Source organism: Pelodiscus sinensis, chromosome 4 (genome assembly GCF_052426305.1).
Source record: "Pelodiscus sinensis isolate ZL-2025 chromosome 4, ASM5242630v1, whole genome shotgun sequence".
NCBI lineage: Eukaryota > Metazoa > Chordata > Testudines > Trionychidae > Pelodiscus > Pelodiscus sinensis.
In genome coordinates this window covers 61,875,318-61,900,059 of record NC_143055.1, presented here as the reverse complement: position 1 = coordinate 61,900,059, position 24,742 = coordinate 61,875,318, and the positions used below count along the sequence as shown (strand labels likewise).

Here is a 24,742-nt window from a genome sequence, read left to right as displayed (position 1 = left end):
ATGTGCCACTAGACTATAGGGCTAATCTGATATTCTTTTCACATCCAAAATGCTTTTTGATATGAAGAGGACTTTTATTAACCCAATAATGTGGGATGGGACCCCAAATTTTTGATGCAACAACTCAAAAAGTATATCCATCTGGCTTTTATTCATAAGTGCATCTTTTACCCAGTGCCAATTACCGTAAAAGCAAAGGTATGGACTTTCACCTCCTCTGATACATCATTTGTTCATGCTCTTACAGCTTCACATCCCTCTCATTGCGTTCTGTAGTTAATACACACATGCATGCATGAATGCAGAAACACCTTAAAGGAAATGTGGCATGGGTTGGAAGGAGGGGAAAAGGTTAGGCTAGTGAGTGGCTTCACTTCAAACTTTTCCTTCCTGAAAAGTGATGAATCACTAGGGTGAATAAGTGCAGAGCTTCCAAGATGTAAAGTTAAATCAGTTAATTAAAAGGTCCCAAACTAAACCAAGTTCCCAGACAGAAATATTTGCTCAAATTAGAATGAAAGTTGTAAACATATCAGCGACTTTAAGGAAGATACATAATGTAATGTTTGGTTGTGAGCAGATGGGGGCTTTCAAAATTTAGTCTGGGGAAGGGAACATTGAAAATGAAGATGACACCTGAGAACATTAACAAATCGGAAATCAAAGAATTGTTAAGCTCAGAAATCTCCTATAACCCCAGCTCTGGCCTTGCATGGAGACCTCAGGTGAATTTGCAGACCTGTTTTTTCAATACTTTGGCAGCCCTCATGACTTCTCTCATATAGAGTAAGAGAACAAGTTTTGTGCTAGTAAGGGATTATCTGTAAAAGTACATCTATTTTTTTAATGTAGAACATTAAGAGGAACAAAATTTGCCTCTTCTCAAGTCCTGCATGCTCTTTGCTTGGCATTGTCTGAGGCTATGTCAAACTTATGGCCGTCACTTATGTCCACACTGCAGTCACGTTCTTTTAGAAAAATATCAAAAGAACAAAGGGGCTTTTCCGACATTGGTAAACCTATTTCTACGAGGAAGAAGCCTTTTTTCAAAAGAGCTACTTCAGAAAAAAGTGTGTGTACAGGAAAGAGGGAGCTCTTTCAAAAGAAGAGAAAAAAGCACAGATGCCCTAATGGCCACTCCATCCAGAGTAATCACCGCTTAAATGTGAGATAGCGTCCATTCAGTGTGGACTCATAGACTTTAAGGTCAGAAGGGACCATGATGATCATCTAGTCTGACCCCCTGCACAGTACAGGCCACAGAATCTCACCCTTCCCTCTTAGAATAATCCTCTCACCTATATCTCAGATATTGAAGCCTTCAAATACTTTGAAGACCCCAAGATGCAGAGATCTTCCAGCTGTGAGTTGTACCCCATGCTACAGAGGTAGGCGAAAAATCTCCAGGGTCTCTGCCAATCTACCCTGGAGGAAAATTCCTTCCTGACCCAAAATATGGCGATCAGCTAAACCCTGAGCATGTGGGCAAGACTCACCAGCCAGACACCCAGAAAGTTCTCTATAGTAACTCCTATCATCATCCCTCCATTGACCTATTTCCCACTGATAATGAATGGTCAATTAGTTACCAAGATCATGTTATCTCATCAAACCATCCCTTTCATAAACCCATCTAGTTTAATCTTGAAACCAGATAAAGCAAAGTGGGTATTCTCTTTTGGAAGATGTTTTTTCGGAAGCTCTCTTCCAGAACAGCTTCTTCCAAAAGAAGCCTGCAGTCTAGATGTAGCCTGAGTGACAGTTTTTAAACAGATGTCTCAGAGTAGCAGTCCGCAGCTGAATCAGGATATACCCATTGATTCACAGAAGGAAAACTAGTAAAGATTTATTACCTTGTGAATGATGGCACTTGACTTTGCTTGGAAAATTAACTGTTAGACTATTAAAATGTGAATGGGAGCAGAAGATAGACTGTGCTCTGTTTTTGGCCTAGTGAAGGGCAGCTCTGCACTCCACTTCTGCTAATGGGCTTTGGGAGAGGGAAGGGACTTTAAGGTTACAATGGAAGAAGCAGAGACTTTGTGGAACAGAGAAGAGATTGAAGGCAGTGGTGAATGAGAAAAGGCGGTAAAGTGTGAGGTGAAATGGCGCTGAAAACAGTCAAAAGAGAGGGAAAGATTAAGAAACCTTGGGAAAGAGTAAGGAGGAAGAAGGATGTGATTGGCAAGGAGGGAGCTATCATAGGGAAAAATACAACAAGAGAAATCAGGACACAAGTAAAGGGAGGTGATTTAGAAAAAAAAAGGCTATATTTCACAAAGGACAAGGACGAAAAAGCCAGAGTGAAGGGACACAAATATGTGTAATATCAAATCAGAGAAATGATGTGTAAACATAGGTTTAGCCTATTACTTAGTTGTTAGTCTTCAACAAAAGGCAGCAAGATTTCTTGCCCAGTGGCAAGCATCACTGCAGGTGCAGCTTTGAAAATTCCTATCATTCAGTAAACATGTTGTGGAAGCTGCATGACAAAAGGGGCAGGTATCATGCCTATTGTTCAGTCTCTCCTTTCCTTCCCCCTAGGTGTATTTCCTCTGCTTAATGCTCTGAACTCTAAAGATAAATATTGTGTACTCATCCTTTGGATTCTAGACAACAGCTCAGTAAGCTCTGCTCATGTCATCTTTTATTTTCTTCTTGTTGTTTCTGCCGTTTAGTAGCCTCCTCTGTCTTGCTCCCGTGGCTGCTCCTTGCCCCCTTTCGGTTCCTGTAGTTTCTAAAATATGATCCTTAGACCTGCTTCAGCCTGGACACCGGATATTTCAAATTACCTTTGCAGATGAAATGCCTCTTAGTCCCATCCACCCATATCTTCCAATTGCATAAGAATACCTTAGATTATGATATGGTCCCTCCCGAGAAACTGACCAGGATCTAAGATGAGGAACAGAGGCATACAGGAGACAGGCCTCTGGGCCTCTCTTTGAAAACAGAGTTCCAATCTGGCCCTGTTTGGCAGGAGCCAAAAAGACTGCATCACACCAAAATACTTCCTTCAGTGATTCTTATCCATCCGCTGTCCTGACATTTGGATGGCCCATAGCATGATCATCTATTCATTATGAAGAATCTGTTCTTGTCCATGTTTTGCATGCAGTTTTAATTTAGCTGTCATGAATTTTTAGGCATACACAAAATGTTAACATATGCTACCTGCTTTCCAGTTAATACAGCTGTTCTATTGTTACAACGTAGCCTACTGATCACATAGAATTCTCCCTCTGTAGGTTTGACAGAGTCTGAGCAATGAGTGGCTTTGCAATGTTTCCAAAGGATAGGGTCATTCTGTATCTGGCTCCTACCAAGTAGAATGTTGTGAAAAATCTGTGTAATACACGCAGTACCTTCAGGAGACCTAGTCAGGATGACACAGTTGTGCCTTTTAATTTTTTGTGCCCATTACAGATAGCATTTTGAGCATGAATCCAAAAAATAAAAATAACGGGACTGAATCTGCTTAATAATCCCTCATCTAGCAACTGGGGGGAAAGTGATGATTGCAAATGCACATTGAAATGACTGTAGATATTATAGTGCATTTCAGGGACACCCATGATAAGTATTTTATTTTAAGCATATATGTATACACCACAAATTACAGGCAAATAAAAACAAAAGTTCTTCCCGATTAGCTTACTATCTATATTAGATAAAAATTGATTTTTGGCAGGGGGAAAATAGTAGTGGTGGGAAAGGAGGAAAAATAAGTAACTAATGTAACATCATTTTCAGAAAGGAGGGTTGTGTTTCTCACTCAAAGCAGATCATGTTTATTTCTCAGTTATATTTTATAACTTTAAAAAAAATAAATAGCTTCCTATGGTAGACTGTCAGTGAGTATTCTTGGACAGAGTGTGTTGTTCTTGGAAAGAATTTGGATGAAGCAAAGGTAGTTGCATAACAGGCATCAAAGCAGGCAAGATGATCAGAATGGAAGGATACAAAGGACAAAATTAAGAACCAGACTACACTGAAGTAAAGGGCTCATGAGCAGCAGGATGATTAAATCAGAGGTGCAAATATGAGCAGAGTTTTGCAGAATTCTGAGTGACCCAAAACAAGGCTTCATTTTTTTTACCCCATGATCTGCCTGTTTCACACTGTCCCTTTTTGCCACAGATGAGTGAAAGTATATAAAGTAGACCTCTCTTGGCTTAGAAGGGGGAACTGCTGGCTTAACATTCTCCATGAGGGCTCCTTTGCTTTGGAGTTCCCCATTCTTCCTTGATCCAAAATAGTTTAAATTTAGACTAAGCACACTGAAAAAACCTGTATTTTACTGAGTTTCCTAAGGAGAGAGTTGTTTGCAGAAAGTAGGGTGCTATTTGCTTTTTAACAACTTATTGCTGCAATTGGTAGTTAGCTATTTCTGGTTTATGGTGGAGTTGGCTGAGGTACTTTCTTTTTAGTTCAGAGTTGTCATTTTAAGTGAATGTCTAAGTACAAATGAAGAGGTGTCAGCCAGTGCAGAGATTGATAATCAAGGAGGCATGAGACCTTTTTATCTGTAAGTGTTGTTGTTTTTGTTTGGGAAAAGGGGGTATTTACAGTCATGATCTGCTCCTTGTACAATCAGCATTTGTGAGTTGAGGTTAACATGGCTGTGGATGTCTCTGAGTATCTTTTGTTGATCAGGCCTTCTGCATATCTGTAACACAATGGATTGCCATTTAAAAAAAGCCAATATATATTAATAGTATCTGAAATATTGCTGGTATTTCCCTATACCTAGGACTTGTCTGTACACAGCATTAGTATGGATTTAACTCCATTGATTTAAAAACATACAGAAATAAGCTATATGTGCATATTTGTACTGGTATAACTATGCATCCCTAGACCTCTGGGGGTTGCACCTATTTAACTATATCACTTTCTAGAGCAATGCAATTGAGGTGGTATACAAACTGTAGACCTACCTTTATAATAGAAAATAGCTGCAGTATTTCAGGTAACACCATATGGTAAGTGTTGACAAATGCTGACTTGATAACAACAATTGCTGTAGGAGACTTTGTAATTAATTTAATGCTGTTACCTTGGTTTCCTTTTGCCTTATGACTGGCTGTGAGTACATGATCTCAATGTCCCCTCAATTTACCTTGGTTGTGAATATCAATTTATGGCTAAATATAATTTAGTCATGGAATGGCAATATCTATTCAATAGTTAAGATGTAAGCTAACTTTTAAAGATAGTGTAAGTGCTATTTGGAAGCCACGAAATCCCTCCAAAAGAGCCGCTTGAAATTTTATATGCCACATCTCATCCCAGAGTAGACTTCTGCAGAGATGTTTAGGTACAGACTCTGGGCTGGGAGTGCAAACTGCAGGAGAGTGCTCAGGGCTGGAGGGGTCTCAAAGTAAGATGGGGGCAAGGGTTGTGACTCGAACTTACTTGGGTGACTCCACGCTAGAGCTTCTTTCCACTGTGGGTACGTCTAAACTACATGGCTCCGTCGACGGAGCCATGTAGTTTTGTTTGTTCGGCAAAGGGAAATGAAACCGCGACTTAAATAATCGCAGCTTCATTTAAATTTAAATGGCTGCCCCGCTCTGCCGATCAGCTGTTTGTCGGCAGATTGGGGCAGTCTAGATGCTCCCCTGTCGACATGAAAGCCCTTTATCGACCTCCCCGGTAAACCTCATCCTACGAGGCATAACAGGGAGATCGATAAAGGGCTTTCAGGTCAGCGCGGGAGCGTCCAGACTAGCGCGCTGAGCCGACAAACAGCTGATTAGCTGTTTGTCGGCTCAGCGCGGCAGCCATTTAAATTTAAATGAAGCCGCGATTATTTAAATCGCGGCTTCATTTCCGCTTTGCCGATCAGCCTAATCTACATGGCTCCATCGACGGAGCCATGTAGTTTAGATACACCCTGTCTGTGGCAGTTTCAGGACTTCGGGAGTGGCATCATTCCGTGCTGTAGTCCATGTGCACAGTTTTATAGCTCCTGTGTCAGGTTTAAGTGCATGGCTTAGAAGAAACTGTGGATGTAGCTAGTTCCCTATTTAAACTGGGTGTGATGAAAATGAGTAATAAAGGAGTGGACAACTCACTGACACCCTTGGGGTGTATGTCTACACTGCAGTGTAAGCCCGCGGGTAGTAGAACTCAAGTTAGCAGACCTTGTTTGTTTGTTTGTTTGTTTGTTTGAAACTGAAGCTTGTTACACTCCTTTGTAACCTCAGGTTAGCAATTGTTGAATCCTGGGTCCCAAACTGTGGTTCCAGTATCTGTAGTCTATTACACAGCCCTAAATCCAGCCACTTGTATCACAGATACTCAGCTCTAGCCATTTATTGCTGATGTGTGGAAAAACTTCACTGTCCTCAGGACAAAGAAAGTCTGCCTTTGAGACTGTGGGACATCCCTGGAGCATGATTCCTGTGGGATTGCATCTACGTTACAAGACAATAAGGCGTGTACCATTTTCACCTTGCACCCTGGGTCCACGCCCTGGATTAGCACGATTTATGTGTAGATGGGTCTTAGGCTTGTACCCGAGTTTGAACCCTGGATTACACTGCAGTGTAAATGTATGCTGAGTTAATTTCTAGACCTTTTAATGTTTGGGGTTTTTTAAGATGTAGATGTTTTTTACTAATAGGTGGCTAATGGGAGGGACACAAGTGGGGCATGTAACACTCCCCCCCCATGACTTCCCTATATAACTCGTCAGCCCACAGCCCCCATGCTGTCACTGTCATATTTCCATCACAAGTTACTGGTGGGGAGGTGGGTGCTCTGTGCTCCATCTGTGCCAGATACCAATTTCAGGCAAACTGAGCAGAACATGCAGCTCCTCTTGCTTGGCTGTACCACCCCCAGTTCCACCCCCTGCCCTGTCCTGGAGGTGGGGGAAGGGCTATAGAAACCTCAGCCATCAAGTGTTTGTTGTAAAATATTTTTCCTTTACCTATTTGCTTATATGTGTGGTGTCCAGCATGCTAGCGACTAGCCATGTGTGGCTATTTGGCTGGTTGAGTGTGGCTAGTTAGCTTGAACAATGTGGCTGTTTGGAAGAACCGGAGGCAATACAGTTGCACTTGAGGTGCTGCTGGTGTTGGACAGTTGTGGTTCCCTTCTGAATGTGCTCCCCCCAAGGCATCTAGGGAGGGGCATGTGAGTCTTCTTGCTTCTCCCAGGCGTTGGCTTTTTGTTATGTTGTAGGTGAACTGTATTGATACTTACAATACAGTTTCTTTGTTAACTCTTTTTAAAAATTGTTTTATTTAGGATACTACACGGGGGACAATATTTTTCCTTTTGAAATTTCTGATAAAACTCCCGTTCAGTTCAGTCAGTCTAGGATTGGGCCAGTAGTATGCAAGGTGCCTTGGCATAATATAAAATTTCTTTGTGTCATTGAAAGGATCTTAGGTTTTGGGCTGTGATGAAAGAATGAAGCAGCAATTATCTTCTTTAAAAGGTATATTGAAGCTTTGCTCTGGATCCACTATGTACCTGTTAGTTGTTTCAATGTTATAATGGAAAATATAATGGGAACTAAAAAATTGCCGCAAGCAAGTACTGACTGTTATGTAATTACATGCCAAAAAAATAAGCAAACTGGCAGCTGACAAATGGGCAGATGATGTAAGTTGCCTGTAATTGAGCCTCATAGAAAATGTGTGTATATATATATGTGTGTATTTTTATATAATGATAGGTTATGAGTGCTTCAGCAAAATAGTCTTGGTAACTGGGGAGAGAGCTGAAGGAATCTTTCCCACCCAATATATTGGTGCAGGGACTGTTGTAATATGGCTCTCTGAGTACAAAGAAGAGCATGGCTATAGTCCAGCCCCTTGTCAGATATTGCCTCCAGTTACAATCTGCATTGGAGGGAAAATGCTGTACTTGCATCTTACATCTGTAGTAACTGGTGCTAATGTGCATGTCTCCCTCTGTCCCTGTATCTGTAAAGACCTTCGGAGGTGCCTAGAATCTTTAAATATAACATTGCTTGGTCTTGTATCACTTTAGTCAATGGGAGTTCTGGCATGCAAGTACTTGCACTGAGTCAACAGTGTGTCTGTTTCCAGTCATCAGTACTCAGGCAATGAGTCTTTCTCTTTACCCTGCTTTCAAAGCATCATTCAGACTTTGAGCCAATATTTTGTTGTGTTTATAATTATCCTTTATATACAATTTTTGTGTCATATATAAAACTAGCAGATTTACTTGGCATTACTTGGATCTCTAACTCAATTAAGTTTCTTTTGTTGGGAAAATAAAAGGAAAGTGTGTAATCATTTGAATGATTATATTTTTTAAAATGTGGGGGGGTTTTATGAAGTTAATTTTCATTTTTGATTACTTAAAGGAATTATTAAACTTTTCCATTTAATTTTTTGTAGTAAATGTTGTTCACTGAGAATTCCATAAAGCGTATGTTGTTTTTTATCCTTATAAACTCTTATCATTCACTGTTTTAACAAAAAAAGGGCTGTAGTCAATTAGGTTTCCAATAGTATTTTATTCTGGTTTTAAAATCTTGAGCATTGATTTAGCTGTGCCAAAACAGAGCACTACTCCAAATTTCTCTGTTTTGTCTCTTTTTCTGTTTGGTTTTATGAGAAGCAATCCCATTTGAGGCACAACCAAATCCTTCTGTTGCTTGAAGTTATGATAAGAAGAAGCTGTATACCAAATTTGGTGGTACTAGTTCTTACTGCTTAGGAGGAAGTTTTGATTGAACAGACAAACTCTCTAGTCATGTAGTTTACAATGTGTATTACGTACGGTGGCCAAAGGATGACTAAATCTATATTCAGACTACATGTGTAAGTACCTAATTTTAGGTTTCCACATCTGAAATGTTGGCCTGTATACATACTATATCAAACAAGAAAAAGCCACACATATAGTCCATCTCCTTTAGTGTATTTACTTAAATGCTAATGACTAATAAAAAAGTTTTGTGGCACCTATTACATTTACCTGCAACAGTGACACCATTACTATTTTTTTTTCTTTGCCTATTTGCTTATATCTGTGGTATCCAGTATGCTAGCCACTAGCCATATGTGGCTATTTGAATGGTTGAGTGTGGCTAGTTCACGGTAGAACTGGTTGGACACCGTGGGATTATATTATCAATTTTTGTAAAAGCTGAAACCTCATAAAATTGCTTGTGGCGTGAATGTATTTATAGTGGCAGCACACGCCGCTGAGGTATGCAGATTCGAACCTTCATGCAGCTCACTTACCACTATATATAGTCTCCTGTTCTTCCCCCATCCTTCCTATGCATCTCCCTCTTCTTCTCCTACCCCCCCAAAAATTGTTTTACGTATTACATCTATTCACAACTGCATGATAAGTACCATTTGACTTTGTGGCTAGCTGTGGCAACTGATTTTCATTATTTATGAGTGTCATTGTCAGAATCCATTTACAATTTTGACTGAGATAAAATGGCTTGCAATAGCTGATACTACCACAGCAATAAAGTAATTAGCTGGCACATTTAAAACCTGTCAAGGTCCAAGGGACGTTAACTCTATTAGCAGTTCAGGAAATATGTAGTCTCCTGAGCCCACAAGTTCTGATTTCTAATCTCTGCTTTCTTACTACATTTTCTATTTTTATAGTCTTGTTAAACATATACTTTCAGTGTTCAAAAGAGATGAGATTGCTTTGAGAGAAATTAAGATGTTTGTCCACTTACAGCTACCAGTAGTATTCCAAGCACCTATCAGCACAGCCAAATGTTCCCCATGTTCCTAGAGCATAGAGAAGCACTACCGTGAAATATCAGAGAGCTGGGCTCCTAGGGCATTCTGGGTATTAACAGGCCAATGAACATGTCAAGTGTCTATATATCATAGAATGTGTGTCTAGATTTCAGAAGTAAATGCAGGATGAAGACATAGTCATTAAAAACAGCAATAATTTTTGAGTGTCACTGTTTTAAACACTTTAAGTTACTGAAGTGTCATGAGTTTTATGCCTAATTTATTAATACAATAATTTGGGATTCACTTATATGTCTCTGTCCATGCGCACAATCACCTTCCTTCCCCAAAAAGAGCCATTTAAAAAGAATATATTGGCTTTGTTTCATTGGTAAAATACTTAGAATATGTAGCAAAAATCAAGAGGTTGGAAACAACAGTGAATTTAATCAGGTGTTGCATTCTTGCACATATTTGTTTGAAATAAAAAACACATGTTTATTTGCCTTTAGGCATTAAACTAAGTCAGAAGATTTAATAAAGACCAATGGAGCCCCTATTCCCATATAATTAACCACTGTTTTATTCTTGAAGGGAAGTCTTTTGCCCGCCCCCGTCCCCCACCCCCGACCATGTAAAGACAGGTGGCATCTGGATGGGAAAATATCCTGTTTATTGTTTAGGACTCTAGCTAGGACAGAAAGAGAATTCTGACAAGTACTTGTTATTGCTTTTACACTTGGTTACAGCAAAATGTCTGTCATTTATATTTAATCCTTTTTATGTGCTGAATTGGCCTTTCTTAGTTTACAGGTCGTGTTAGATTTCCTTTTTTGCCTTAGAACACTTCTCATGAGCTTAAGCTTTTGACAAAGCAGAGCTAAACTAGAGACAGAACAGGGGCACTGCAGAATGGGGAGGGGGAAAAAAGAATACACTTGATCAGAACACGTGGAGCTTTAGCAAAACACTTTGAGTGATACCTGAGGAACTTGTACACTTTAAGCATGCTTATTTTTAGGTTTTAAAACTATTTTCACTTTTTGTTCTTTTTTTCCCTTAATCAGGACAGAATTTTACCCTAAGGCAGTTAGGAGTTTGTGAACCAGCAACTCGTCGAGGACTGGCATTTTGTGCGGAAATGGGGCTCCCCCACAGAGGTTACTCTATCAGTGCAGGGTCAGATGCTGATACTGAAAATGAAGGAGTGATGTCTCCAGAGCATGCCATGAGACTTTGGGGCAGGGGGGTCAAATCAGGGCGCAGTTCCTGTCTATCAAGCCGTTCCAACTCAGCCCTCACTCTGACTGATACTGAACACGAAAACAAGTCCGACAGTGAGAATGGTAAGTTCTTATATATGCATAAGTATATAATTCAACACTTTTACATTCTGCTTTAGTTGATGTGATGCTTTAAAATATAATGAAATTCAAGGAATGATTGTGAATAATGTAATTTTTTTAGGAAAAGACAATATTTAGTATCAGTTAATTAAATTATGCAAGTGGTATATGTGTTGTTCTAGCGATAATTTTGAAGAAGACTTTAATTGCACACCCAAAAAACAAAAGATTTTTAACTTATTTCAGACCATGTCACCTGTTTTTCTTTGTGGACTAGGAAACCAAGTGGTTATAAAGTTTATCCCCAAGGCTAGCTTGCAATCAAAGGTGTCTTTGTAAATTCCTCTTGAAAACATCTCAGAGAAGTTGCAGAATCTTGGAATGGATGACTGAGCACACAGAATAGCGTATTAACAGGGCTCAAGTGATTGAAGAATAAATTTGATCATGCTTTAAACTTACTAGTTGAGGAGAGCAATTGAAATCATGGTAAAGAGGGGAATGTGGCCTTTGATGTGCTTTAGGGACTGGATTACTGTGCAATTAAAATCCACAAAACACCAATTTTGCATGTTGAAGGGAAGAAGTCTTTGTATATTAAGGTTTTTTCAGTTAAGTGCATGAAAAGAGGTTAATATCAAATTTAATTATTTTATAATTAAAATAAGTTTTTTTTAAAGTATCTTATCCTACTTTTGGCTGGTTGAGTGGAACCTGAAATCATGTTAATAAAGTACACTAAATATTAGAAGACATTTCCCTTTTAACTTTCCTGAGCTGACTTGGTTCTAATATGTTATAGGATTTTTAACATCACCAGAATTGTGTTATGTTGTCTTGATTCCATAAAAGATCATATATAAAAAAAATAGAGGAAAAAGTAGGTGAAAAGGAGAAAGTATTGAGTAAAATGCAAACTATGGAGGTAGTTATTTTACTGGGGAGGGGGGGAAGGCTCAGCTGTGAAATAGAAGAGGCGATTGTATTGCTATTTCCTCAGTTAACATTCTGTGTCACACTGTGGTAATAAGCAGTTTTGTATATCTTAGTGTCCTCAACCTTTTGCAAAAAATAGGCTGTCTTGATTTTAAACTAAAAGCCTTGGTATGTTCTCACTGTATCTATTTGCAGGAGCAGCCCTAATTTTGCAAAGAGGAAATTAAATCAATATTTTCTTTTTATTCATGCTAATTATTTTCCTCCCTCTGATTTGTGGTTTAAATCAGGGTTGTCAGATTCATGTGCATGGGAGAAAATGTATGACGCAGTAGAAGCAGCCAAGGAATATTTTCTTGTTCTCCTCTGATAAAAACAATATCATTGAGGGGAGGGAAGTGAGTTCTTTGTGTTGGACTTTTGCTATATCAAACCTGGAGAATAAGCTGCTCTTTATGGGGCAGCCTTCAAATTGGGGAAAGGAGATGTGCTTTGTGGATCCTGTTTATTCCCTTAAGAATGGGCCATCATGGAAATTTAAACATGTTGGAATGCTCTTGTTGGCTCTTGGTATTAAATTATCCAGAACCAGTGGTGAGTCAACCTAGTGATATCCCCATTTAATGTAAGGGCCCATGTTGGAACTTGGTGGGCTGCTAGATCCGAGGTTTTACAGATTTTAAAAGACAATGTACAACTTCTAGGTAGTCAGGCTTTCATTTAGCCAAAGACATTACTGTTTCAGCGGTGTAATATTTAGAGTATTATTTATACAAAACTTGTATTTCTGCCATTTCTAAATTCTTAAATAAAATCTGGTTTTACCATGCCAATATTACAAGTGGTTTCTACTTTTCTCTGGCTCTAATCATGAATTTAAAATTGGAATTGTGTTTTATTCTTAATGCGTTAAATAACTGTGAATAAATTGGGAAAACACTATTCAGCATTGGTAAAATTATGCAAGCAGACTGTCTGATGTTTTAGACACTGCTTCAAAGAAGAGTTTAGTTACTAAAAAGGATTTCAGCTGATATATTTATTGAAAGCTAGGTCAACAGTCCAACTTAAGAAGGCACTAGAACTGCTGTGAGGCTAATGAAATTTTGATGGCCTGACTGTCCCATTGGGTTTCAAAATATATTTAACCTAGGCCATGTTACAGGTCACCATATAAAAGGAGGCACAATGCAAGTTGTGATAGCTTATCTTCTTTGACATTTTGTTTCCACCAAATGTGGAAGGTTCAGGTTGAAGTGCATTTTTTATAATACAGGAAATTAAAATTTTTATGGTAAAATATAAATATAGTTTAAAATAGGGGGGGGATAATTCCTGTCATGGCACATGTTGGTTTTTCTTTTTGTTGCAAATTTAGATTATTTTGGTTTTGGTGAAAATACAAGTGATTTTGTGATTTATGCCCTCCAATTAATAATGGTTCTGAAAGGCGACAAATAAACGTGGCATGGCTCCCAAATATAAACTAAAATTATGAACATGTCCTACAGATTTCAATCCTCTTTGCTATCCCCATGACAGCAGTAGAAAGATCCTGACTGAAATTTAAAAAAAATAAAATGTATTGCTTTTGCTGACTCAGTCCCAGGATGCAAGAGAGTCAAGGAAGGTGAGATGGTCCCATGAAATATACTAACTTCTGTTGGTGAGATTAAAAGCTCATAAGTAGGGCACAGTGAAGTCTCTGGAACCATTCGTGATAGTAGGCATTATGAACCATAACAAGGGTTTGCAAACTCAGGTTCAGATATGACACTGTGGCTATGTCTAGACTACAGGGTTTTTTCGAAAGAGAGCATCCAAATTGCCTTGGTGCTCTCTTTTGAAACAGCGGATCACTTTTTCGAAAAAGTTGTGGCTGTCTAAATGATCTCTTTCGAAAGAAGCTTTTTATTTTTTAAAAGCTTCTTTCGAAAGAAGTGTGTAGTCTGGATGTACCCTGTATGTGTGCAATATGTGCTTGGTGTCTTTCCTCTTAAAAAGGTGGGAATCAGAACATCCATTTCCTCCCTACCCCACTTTAACTTAGTTGAGGCCATTGCCTCTTAGAGACTGTACTAGCTGTGGCCCGTAGCTACATGTCTCCAAGGAATGCCTCTATCCTCTAGTGATTAAAGGTAATACCAAACCAGAGTCTCACCCAGCCTGGTATTATGTTACTCAAACACTCAGACCCATTAGAAGATAGTTTAAATGTTGCAAGCAGTGTGTTCAATGGAATAATTAATTCCTTAAAGACACTATTTTTGACTTACCAGGGCAATAGCAATATGCCCGTTTTTAAGGCCCCACTAATGCCACACTGATTCATGCATAATATTAGGAAGATTAAGAGTTTGGTCACAAAACAATGCTGCTAGACGATTAAATTGCAGAATTTTAAGTAAACTGGTAGCATACCCTATACACATCAGCATTTTTTCAGAAAATACCTTAACTGCTTTTCAAGTACAATTCAAGACATTCTTTTTCTCCTCATTGTCTTTGTTCATTCAGTAATCAGCTATGACAAACAAAGGTATTTTATTTCTTCTTGATGGAAGGTTCTCATTTTGCTTCCACATGTAACTTTTCGAAAGAGATTGTTTTTTGTCAGCCCACCAGAAGGATTGGGTCTTAAAATCACATCCACTAATTTGGAAAATCTACCAACAGCAAGAATAAAATGATGAATTGGTTGGGAAATAGCAAATATGCATATTCATGTCATGCTGTTCCTCTGCTCCCCCTGCAGGATCTTTTGGAGCCAAAAGTGTGATTGAAATGAACACATTCTTTGCTCTTTAAAGTTTCATTCTCCAGATGGTTTACAGGAATAGAGCCAGCACTACATACATACATGCATTCATTCCTTCATATTGTGTACATGCCTGGATCAATGAAATATGTATATGGTTTGTTTGTTCTAGTAGCTACTGCTTTGAAATTGTTGCAGCCCTTCTTTTGGAGGGCTATTACTGATTTTTGTTTTGTTAGTGTACTTTTGAAACTACTTAGGGCAGCCATTCAGAATTGGAAAATATTATGTTAGAGCTGCGGGTAGAGAGATTATAGATTTTATCATATTTAGGATTAACTCCAGAACTAATCTTTGAGATTTCGCCTTTACCAAATAAAAAAAAGTTACAATTAACCAAACCATAGTCTAAATTTACAACATACACTGGAGAAAGGTGACAAACTCTCGTTCCAGGAGCTGTTTGTTATGTAATTTCTGTGGTGTACAGCTAACATGATGGAAGAGCCTGGCATAAATACCTACTATAGGTTGACAGACCAATTTCAGATCTATCCATCTTGATGATATCCTTTTAGAATTCCTTTTTGAAACCCTGCAACAGAATAAGCAAACTGCCTATTTTTTCACTTTCTTGTTAACCCAGAAACCTGATCTGTAATAATACAATTTTATTCCATGCTACTCTAATTCTAATAAGATTCTGTTATATAACAACAAAATAGCTCTGCATTTAATCTTATTACTTATTGATGAGGTCTTTGCAAATGTCTTGAATTTACTTTTCGTGAATACTATATTTTATTTACGTACAAACTGTGTATTCCCAGATGATGACAGGAGTGCCAAGGGTAATCTGCTACTGCTTACTGATTCAGAATCATAGTGCTGCCTTGCAGAAAACAGACTAATAAACTAATTGTACTGCTTCTATACACATTTTATATCTCCATGTGTTTTTCTACTCTTTAATGAAAGTTTTCAAGACTGATTTGAGACTAAACTATATTCTTGCACATTTTATTGTAAAATGGGTCATACTGAAATAGCATTTCCTGGAATCATCATATACTACAGGTTGAGAAAATAGAGGCGGTCGGACTTTTGCTGTGAAAGTAGCTGTAATATTGGCATTTACATTTAGATGCATTCTTCCAATCAAGAGAGAGAACTTTTGGCATATTTTTCCTTTTTTTGACTGAAGTAAACTACAAAAAATTTGCTTCTCAAGTCCCCTGAAAAAAGTGTTCTAATGTATGTTCCTGAACAAAGAAATCTTTTTTAAAAAACCCTCTGATATCCCATTTTTGTGTAAGTAGTAAATGTCCCTTTAATTGTGGAGTTGGAATGAAAGCAAAGCATGCTGTGCACATATCCAAACTGATGATGTGTGCTGTTTTGATTTTGAATGTGTTTTTGATGTCCTTGAAAAATCACAGTGGTAGCTGTAAAATTGTTTTAATTAATGAATTGGAGAGCAACAAATCTGCTGAATCAGGCTTATTGATGTAATTATCACTGGAATAGGGAAAAAAATCTGTCAGAGCTTTGGGACTTTGTTTTGGTTATTGTCATTTGAGAAATATTTAAGTACTTTGGAGAAATTTTATATCTTGTAGTTTACAGAAACATTGTGCATATTTTCAAACAAAAGTAATATTTGATATCCAGACACCATCTTCTTCTGTGTGTTTGGGGGTGATCTAAATAATAGAATGTCCCATTAAGAAGTAGAGAAGCTGATATACCTTTCTTAAATATCAGAAATATCAGGTCTAATATTACTCAGCTGTGTGCAGTTAGAGTCTGATTTAAAGTAACTGGTGATAGTTGCAATCATTCTTCATTTCTCCAGAAAGTAATCAAATAATTTTTCAAAGTTATGAATTAACCTTCCATTTCCATCTTGAGTATCAGGAATGACCACAAGCAGCAGCCTTACAGTCCAGGATAAATTTCAAATTCGGGAATACATCAGGTCAGGAATTTTTTGAAAACTTTCCCAGTGCTTTAGCAAAACCTCCACCTCGAGGGCTATAGCTCCCAGCTCTGGAAGGCTGTCTACACTGTCAAGTTACTGCTCTTTGTGAGGCTGGTGCAGCGACTACACTGTCATGCTTTAGTTCTCCAAGTGTAGACAAAGCCAAAGAGAGCCTTTTTTCCAAATGCCTCATCCAAACCCTATGGAAGTCAATGAGTGTCTTTCTATTGCAAAATGCAGGACAATGTAGCACTTTAAAGACTAACAAGATGGTTTATTAGATGATGAGCTTTCGTGGGCCCACGAAAGCTCATCATCTAATAAACCATCTTGTTAGTCTTTAAAGTGCTACATTGTCCTGCATTTTGCTTCAGCTACCCCAGACTAACACGGCTACATTTCTATCACTGTCTTTCTATTGACTACTTTAGTGGGCTTTGGTTAGGTGCTAAGGACATGATAATATAAGTTATTTAGTAATAATTTCTCCCGAAATAATAGTTTTGAAATAGCATGTCCACACAACAAGGCAGCATTGAAATAGCTCAGAATTATTTCAAAATAGAGTATCCTCACTGGCTGAATCCTGCATGGGGTTTAAAAAACTCTGGAAGCACTCTAGGAAAGGCACTAGGAGGGCAGACATTTTCTGTGGCTGCTTCCTGAGGCTAGCTGAGACCTGTGCTTACAGGGGCTCCTCTCTATAGGTGCACCTCACATGCTACTTCTCCACTGTCTCTCCCCTTACAGAATACCAAACTCATGCCGTGTGCTCTGGTTGACCTTGTAGACGCCAGAGCACTTCCAACGTGGAGCCTGAGCGGCTGCAAAGCAGTGCCAGGCTCACGGGCCTCATGCTGGGCCTCACGGCACTGTTCATTGAAACTGCCCATGTGCTGCTTCAGCACGACGACAACCAGCCCCAACTGAAGGGCCCCTTCACCCAAGCCCTGGCATTCCTGCTTCCCCTGCACACTGTGGAACCTTGCTTCTGGCGGAGGGAGACCAGTTACAACCAGTGGGACCACATCATCTTGCAGCGATGGGAAGACCAGCAGTGGCTCTAGACCTTCTGCATGTGGAAGGCCACCTTCCTTGGACCCTATGAGTGGCTCGCCCCTGCCCTCAGGTGACAGGACACCCGGCTGAGACCTGCCATCCCCCCGCAGAAGTATGTTGCCATTACCCTATGGAAGCTCACCACACCAGTCAGCTACTGCTCTGTTGGGAACCAGTTCAGCATGGGGAAATCCACGGTTGGGGCCGTGCTCCTGCAGGTAGTCAAGGTCTTCAACAACATCTTGCTGTGGAGGGTTGTCACTCTGGGCAACATTGACCCCATTGTGGATGGCTTTGCCACCATGGGCTTCCCCAACTGCGGCCGGGGGGGAGGCGGAGCACAGACGGCACTCTCATCGCCATCCTGGCCCCTGACTACCGTGTCTTGGACTATATCAACAGGAAGGGATACTTCTCTATGATGCTGCAGGCCCTGGTCGACCACAAGTGATGGTTCAGGGACATTAATGTTGGCCGCTTAAAGGGGAGGCTCAGGAGTTTCCTTACCTGCCTTGACCTCAGCGAGTGAAACATCTCTTCCATGGTGGCATCCTGCTGTGTGCACCATAACCTCTGTGAGAGAAAGGGGGAGACTTTCCTGCCAGAGTGGGGAGGCAGAAGTTCAATGGCTGGCCAGGGCTTATGAGCAGCCAGACACTAGTGCCATCAGGAAAGCACATCAGGAGGCTGTGCTCAACTGGGAGGCTTCAACGGAGAGCTTTCAGTCAAGGCCACCTGTGAGACTCTCCCTTAGGCCTCTCCACATGGGGCCCCTGCATTGCCCCTGTGTGCCTTTCTTCCCTCACTCCTCTGTTCCCCTGCCCTCCCTTCCCAGCTTCCCCTCCCCTGAAGAGCAAATAAAAAAGCCTTTTTGTTTGGAAAACACAACTTATCATTATTATTATTATTATTGGGATATACCACAGGGGAAAAAATCTGGAAAGAGTTTGGAGAGGAGTGAGGGGAAGAGGGTTCAGGGATGGCACCTGCCTGAGGTAGCTTGGGAGGCTTTGGCTGCCTGAGAGGTCTCACTACCGTGTGTTTGGGAGCCCTGGTAGATCCTGGAGGGGCTAGGAGAAGCAAGCGAGGTGGGGGCAGGGAGGTGGCTGGTGGCCTGCTCCATGCCCGCAGCTATGCACTCCATCACAGAGGTTATGAAGAAGAGCACATAGTCTCGTGCTGGCATGCCAGCTAGTCCCACAGGTCTTCTTCTGTTCCTGGTCAGCCCAGGGGTCCTCCCTTTTGGCAGCCCGCTTCTCATTGAACCTCCAGATGAGAGACTGGAGACCGGCCATCTGGTCCCGCAGCATGTCTTCACAAGTTTGCTTTCTCCAGCACATCCCACAGAGTTGAGAATATGGCATGGGAGGTGATGGACACAGCATGCTTACAGCTAGCCCCATTGTGAAGAGAAGTTACAAGAGCAGTTATCCCAGGAGACACTGTGTATAAAACTTAGCCCTAATCTCTGCGCTGACACCAAAGGTCTCGGTTTAGACTCCGGCGATGTGTTTTGAGCAAGGCTGTCTGTTGCCTAGATAGTGGGCACTTCCCTGCAAGGGCACAGACAGGGGCTGCTTTGGTGTGATTGAAAGCCAGCAGCCAGCCCCAGCCACGCTGGAGCAGTTCCCAGTCCAGTTCCTGCTTAGTCGGTTAAGCAGTTAAATGTTATGCTAACATTTAACAGGTTAACTGATTAACCAGGATTTTTCATCCCTATTGTAAATTAGACCTCGATCCTTGTGATTGTAAAATCTATAGCAGAAACGTGTGTGGGGGGAGGTCTTTTGTGGAGATTGTAAGAACCTCAGCCTCTCTATGCAAAGGCATCCTCAAATGACTTCTCCCAAGGCTCCTGTTCAAGAAACGATATCTTAATGTTAGTCTGTTACCTTCCCAAAGCCTAGAAATTGGAGCTTGAATATGAACAATTTTTTGTTGAAGCTCAGATGAGACAACATGGGAACAATGCTAATAGGCAACGGGAAACACTTGGAGAGGGTGGCAGGGTGGATGCCTGTCACTGTTAACTGTAGATACCAAAGACAGCTCATTAATCTCTTTAGCTCTAGGAGAATTCAGGAATCCAGAAGAGTCCCACTTGACTTCAGTGACCAAAATAGTTTTTTGCTCTCAGGGTTTGTTTAGACCAGGGGTCTCAAACTCCCAGCCCAGAGGCCATCTACAGACTGAGCATTAGAGCCTTGCAAATCCATGGATATCTGCTTTAGAGCCACAGGTATTCGCATCTGCGGGTATCAGTGCTGATATCAGTGGTGCATAAGGACTCAGCCTTATATACCTCCCAGAAGCATCCAGATTCCCAGAGCCCACATAGTCCTGGCCGCAGAGGACACAGCTTGCTTCTGGAAGCTGTACTGGCTGCCTCCGCCACAATGCAAACCGCATGTGCCAGGGAGCTGCCCAGCTGACACTTCTGTAACCAGTGGGGTGAGGCTGGTGGGTTTTGCTTTTGGTTTCCCCTGGTGGGGGCAGAGAATCCCAGTATGAGGATGTAACTGGGGCTTTCCAGAAAAAAAAGCCCCAGTTATCAGGAGATCTGAGATTAAATCGGGAGGGTTGGCATCACTCATATCTAGTCGGTTTCACAAATGAGATAATACAGGTTGGACCTCCCTGAGACCTGAGTGAGGGATTTTTCCACACCAGGGGATGTCATTTCAGGCCCCCTGCTGCTGCCCCCCCGCTTCCCTCCATCCGGCTTTCTGCCTCTCCCCGCAGCCCAACTGAGCCACATGCCGGCTTCCTTCACCCCCACCCTCACAGTCCAGCTAAGCTGCACACCAGCTCCCACTCCTTCACCCAGCTGAGCCACGTGCCGACTTGTGCCTCTTCCCCACCTGCCCAGCTGAGCTGTCTACTGGCGCCTGGGCCACCCTGCTGCAGCACCGGGACTCTTTGATCCTGGAACACCTGTGGTCATGTCAGACCATGGATGTTGCTGGACCAGAGAATCCTGGATTTTAGAGGTGCAACCTGTAGTTTCACAGCTTACACCTGTGGATGGGACGGATCTGCACATACCTTCCCTGGGCCACGGGGATGTGCTGGCAACGTGGAGCTAGCAGCTAGAAACCAGTCTAGCCCCACTGCACTGCCTGTGGAGGTGGCAGAGGCCCTAGGTGAGATTTAAATTGCTCCGGGTCTGGAGGCAGGGCCAGGGGACGGGAGAAATGCACAGAGGATTCCCCTGAGCTGCTTCCAGAGAGAGATGCCTGCTGGACCACTAGGAGGATTTGAGGACTGGCACTGGCCCTAAGATAAATTGCATTTGTGTGCCCTGTGTTAGATAGTAGTACCAAATTCTCTTCCATGTAGACTCTGCCAGAGCCAGTACTGCCTCTGAGTTTGAGTGGATAATTGGAATGCATTGTATAGAGAACATTCAGACTGCCATCAGTGGGGAACGCTGAAGCTCACTTGTTTAGCCGCTTTAGCGAGAGAGAGCATATTTCACTTATTCTTCATTTACTGTATGTACTTGCTTTTTATTTGCTTTCACGGTAGTGTGAAGAGGTTTTATTGTATAAAACTTGGGACATTTGGGTCTTGAGAACTTGTGGCAGTTGAGATCTGCTCAGATGTGTGTGATAACAGCCCCAAGATCTACATTGTTAGGAAGTAGGAACAGGCTGCTCTCAATTAAGAGCCCTAAACTCTAGGATCAATTCCTGCCATTAGTCTACCACAGCTAGAGTTCAATGGCCCTAGGGTCTGATGGAAGGCTAATTGAGCCTCACAGGCTTTTCAAGCGTGAGAAGGAAGTAATGCTATTGTACTGTAAGTCCTTTTGGTTAATATTAATATGTCACGTATTATTTTGAAGTGGTGTTTATTCCCATTTTACAGCTATAGAGTGATATAGGTGACAGTCCTGCAACCTCTATTATTTTCCTTACAGAAGTCAAATGTATGCTTGGATAGGTAGTGGTGAGGGGAAAATTCAAGGACAAACTTGAAAACTTCAGGTCAGTTTGTATTTTTAAGGTTATAATGCTTTCCTTTCTCTTTTTAACTGTAACTGAAGTTAGCTTTGTCAAAACTTAGTGGGAGCCACAGACTTTGTGATCTCTAAAGCAGGGATGGCCAACCCAGGGCTCGCGAGCCACATGCGGCACTTCCCCTTAAAGTGCAGCTTGCGAAGCCTCCCCCATGGCTCACAAAGCTGCTTCTGCACCCCTAGAAATGGCCCCTGGTTCCCTGTTCTCACCGGGTGCAGGGGAACCATCCAGCATGGGGAAGCAAGAGATGGCACTGGCCGATGGGAGTCTGATGTGGCCAAAAAGCCAAAACCAGAGGTTTTTTGTAAAGGAGCAGTGTCCTTTTTTTGTTTTTTGTTTTTTGTTTTTTTGTTTTTTTCCTCTACAACATTTTTTCCCTCTTGACTCTTTGTTCTATATCCTGTACTATTTTGGCTCTTTGCCTGTAATGGGCTGGCCACCCCTGCTTTAGAGGCTCTCTCTCTGAAGCTGGGAAATGTGACCAATTTTTTCTCAGCATCAGTTCAACATAATATCTGGATGTTTAATATAAACATCCAAAAAAAATCCATTTAAATGTTTCAGGGTCTGGTAGCAATTAAGTAGGGGAATTGATTATTTGGTTGTACCTATTGCGGAAAGATTGAAATCCTATTATATGGTGGGGAAAAGTTCTTGTCCTCATTAGAAAGCAAGATGAATAATGCAGTGCACTATTTCTACAATCTCAAAACTCCAACAGATGTGTTTGCTTACCTGTAATGTAATGATAGGCAATCCCTACAAAAATGGTGAGACCAGACTCCCCTAATCATATGTAGCAGATTCCCCTGAACCAAGAAAGTCCTTCCCTGTCATGTTATATCTCTCACCTGTGCTGGATATGAAAGGCAAAGTCATTACAATCCAAAATTGTGGGAATAACTATTGTTTGTTAAAACTTTATCCTGACTGTCATGTGATGTTAATTTCTCTGGGGCTATGTCTAGACTGTAGGCTTCTTTCGGAGATCTTCCAGAAAGACTTCTTCTAAAAGAGTGTGTCCGCATGGCAAAAGTGTGTAGGAAAAAGTGATCTGATTTTTCGAAAGATAGCATCCACACCGAATGGACGCTATCTCACATTTAAGGTGTGATTACTATGGGCGGAGTGGCCACCAGGGATCCTGAGCTTTTTCCTCTTTCTTCTTGTTTCGAAATAACTCCCTCTTCCCCGTCCATACACGCCTTTTTCCAAAAGAGCTTTTTGGAGAAAGGCTTCATCCTCATAGAATGAGGATTACCAATGTTGGTACCTCTGTACCAACAGGATTACCATCTGTTCTTTTGATTTTCTTTTGGAAGAACATGATTGCAGTGTGGATGTAAATAGTTTTTTCAGAAAATTGAAGTTTTTTCAGTGTAGACATACCTGAGAGAAGACAGATCAGTAAATCTGATCATTTCCCATTGTCTTATAACATGAACAGATAACTTTTCCCACATGCTCCCTTAACTTTGTTCAACTCTTCCCCCCCCCCCCCCCATCTCTCCTCTTTCATGGTTGTATGAGAACACTAATCAGCTCTCAGTACTAAAGAGTTTTATCATACCTGCAAGCTTGACTAAGCTGCCATTCCTGCTTGTCATCTTGATGCTTTTAAGCCTGTTTCAGTGTACCTCTCTGTCATTCAGCCTGCTGTCTCCAAGTTATCAGCAGATGGCCTTAGCTGCCAACTCAGCTCATGAACTTCTCCTACTTACAAATCATCCTCCCACACATCAGCTTGCAGTGATCTTTCCGCTGCCTTCACTGATACCATCATTATTAATGCCCCTGCCTAAACTCCACAGTGCAACATTATTTTAAGGTGCCAGGAATTTTGCATGGTCTTGGAGAGGACCCATTGTTTCCTTCCTTTCTTCCTTCCTTTGCCAAATGTATTAGAAAGCCCTGAAGCAGTGTCACGATAGATTGCATTGGTGACCTTCCTGCCAGCTCCTCTCTTCCCATCTCCTTTCCTGTCTCAACCAATGAAAAAACTTGGAGGTTAAAATATAGGTTGAACCTCCCTGATCTGGCACCCTCAGGACCTGGCCAGAGGGATTTTGCCAGCCCAGGGAAGGTCACTTCTGGCCCCCCTGCTGCTGGCCCCTTTAGCTCTAACCTGATCTGTCACCCACCCGCTGGCTCCCCATCTGCTGTCGCTGCCTGACTCGGGCCCCCTTGGGCATCCATGCACTGGGACTCTCAGTCCTGCTGGAGAGCCGCCACTCTGTGGTTCCCTGCCCCATTGGGCAGCTGTGTGCCATGATTCCTGGCCCACCAGACACTGCTTGCCTCTGCTCCAGGCCCCACAGGCTGCCGCCTCTGCTACAATTCCCACCCCCACTGGTCAACCCCATCAGTATCTTGCTGTAGGATCCCACTGTCCTGCTGGCCCCACAGAGCTCCCTGCTGTTGCCCCCCTCACCTTCCCCTCCCACTGGGACTCTCTGGTCTAGCAACATCTGTGCTGGACCATGGATGTCGCCAGACCAGAGAGTCCTGGTTTAGAGAGTTTCAATCTGTACTCTTTTGGCCTCTGAGTATGGACTCAAAGAAAGCAACTAGTTTTGCTCCTTAGCAGGCTGTTTAATCTCTGTTCTTTGCCTGCAAAAATCTGAAGATATAATGAAGACCTTTACCTGTATGTACAAAAGTGAGCATTTGAAGCTTAGGCTGTGTAATTTTATATCAAATAAAGATGGTTAAAATCATAAAAGTATATTAATTAACATGAAAATGAAATAATCTAAAAAGTGATGCTCAGATGTATATATAGTTGCATAAACTAAGCACTGATTGCTTACCAGATGAATCTTATTTATAATGCTGTTCCTTGTGGGAGCACACTTGGACTATTGCTGGTTACAGGAAAAAATGATAAATCATATATTTACTTACAGTTCAACTGTTGGCAATATAAAAATTGCCAA

The 24,742-nt window shown here is 41.4% G+C and overlaps 1 protein-coding gene across 4 annotated transcripts in view; it reads left to right on the top strand.

Moving 5' to 3' along the window:
• TENM3 (teneurin transmembrane protein 3) overlaps positions 1-24,742 on the top strand; it is a 2,279,325-nt gene that overhangs the window by 1,819,205 nt on the left and 435,378 nt on the right. For all 4 annotated transcript variants that reach the window (XM_075930245.2, XM_075930244.2, XM_075930249.2 and 1 more), the window contains one exon: positions 10,772-11,050. In XM_075930245.2, the coding sequence (XP_075786360.1) occupies positions 10,772-11,050 (279 nt within the window). The remainder of the gene's footprint in view (positions 1-10,771; positions 11,051-24,742) is intronic.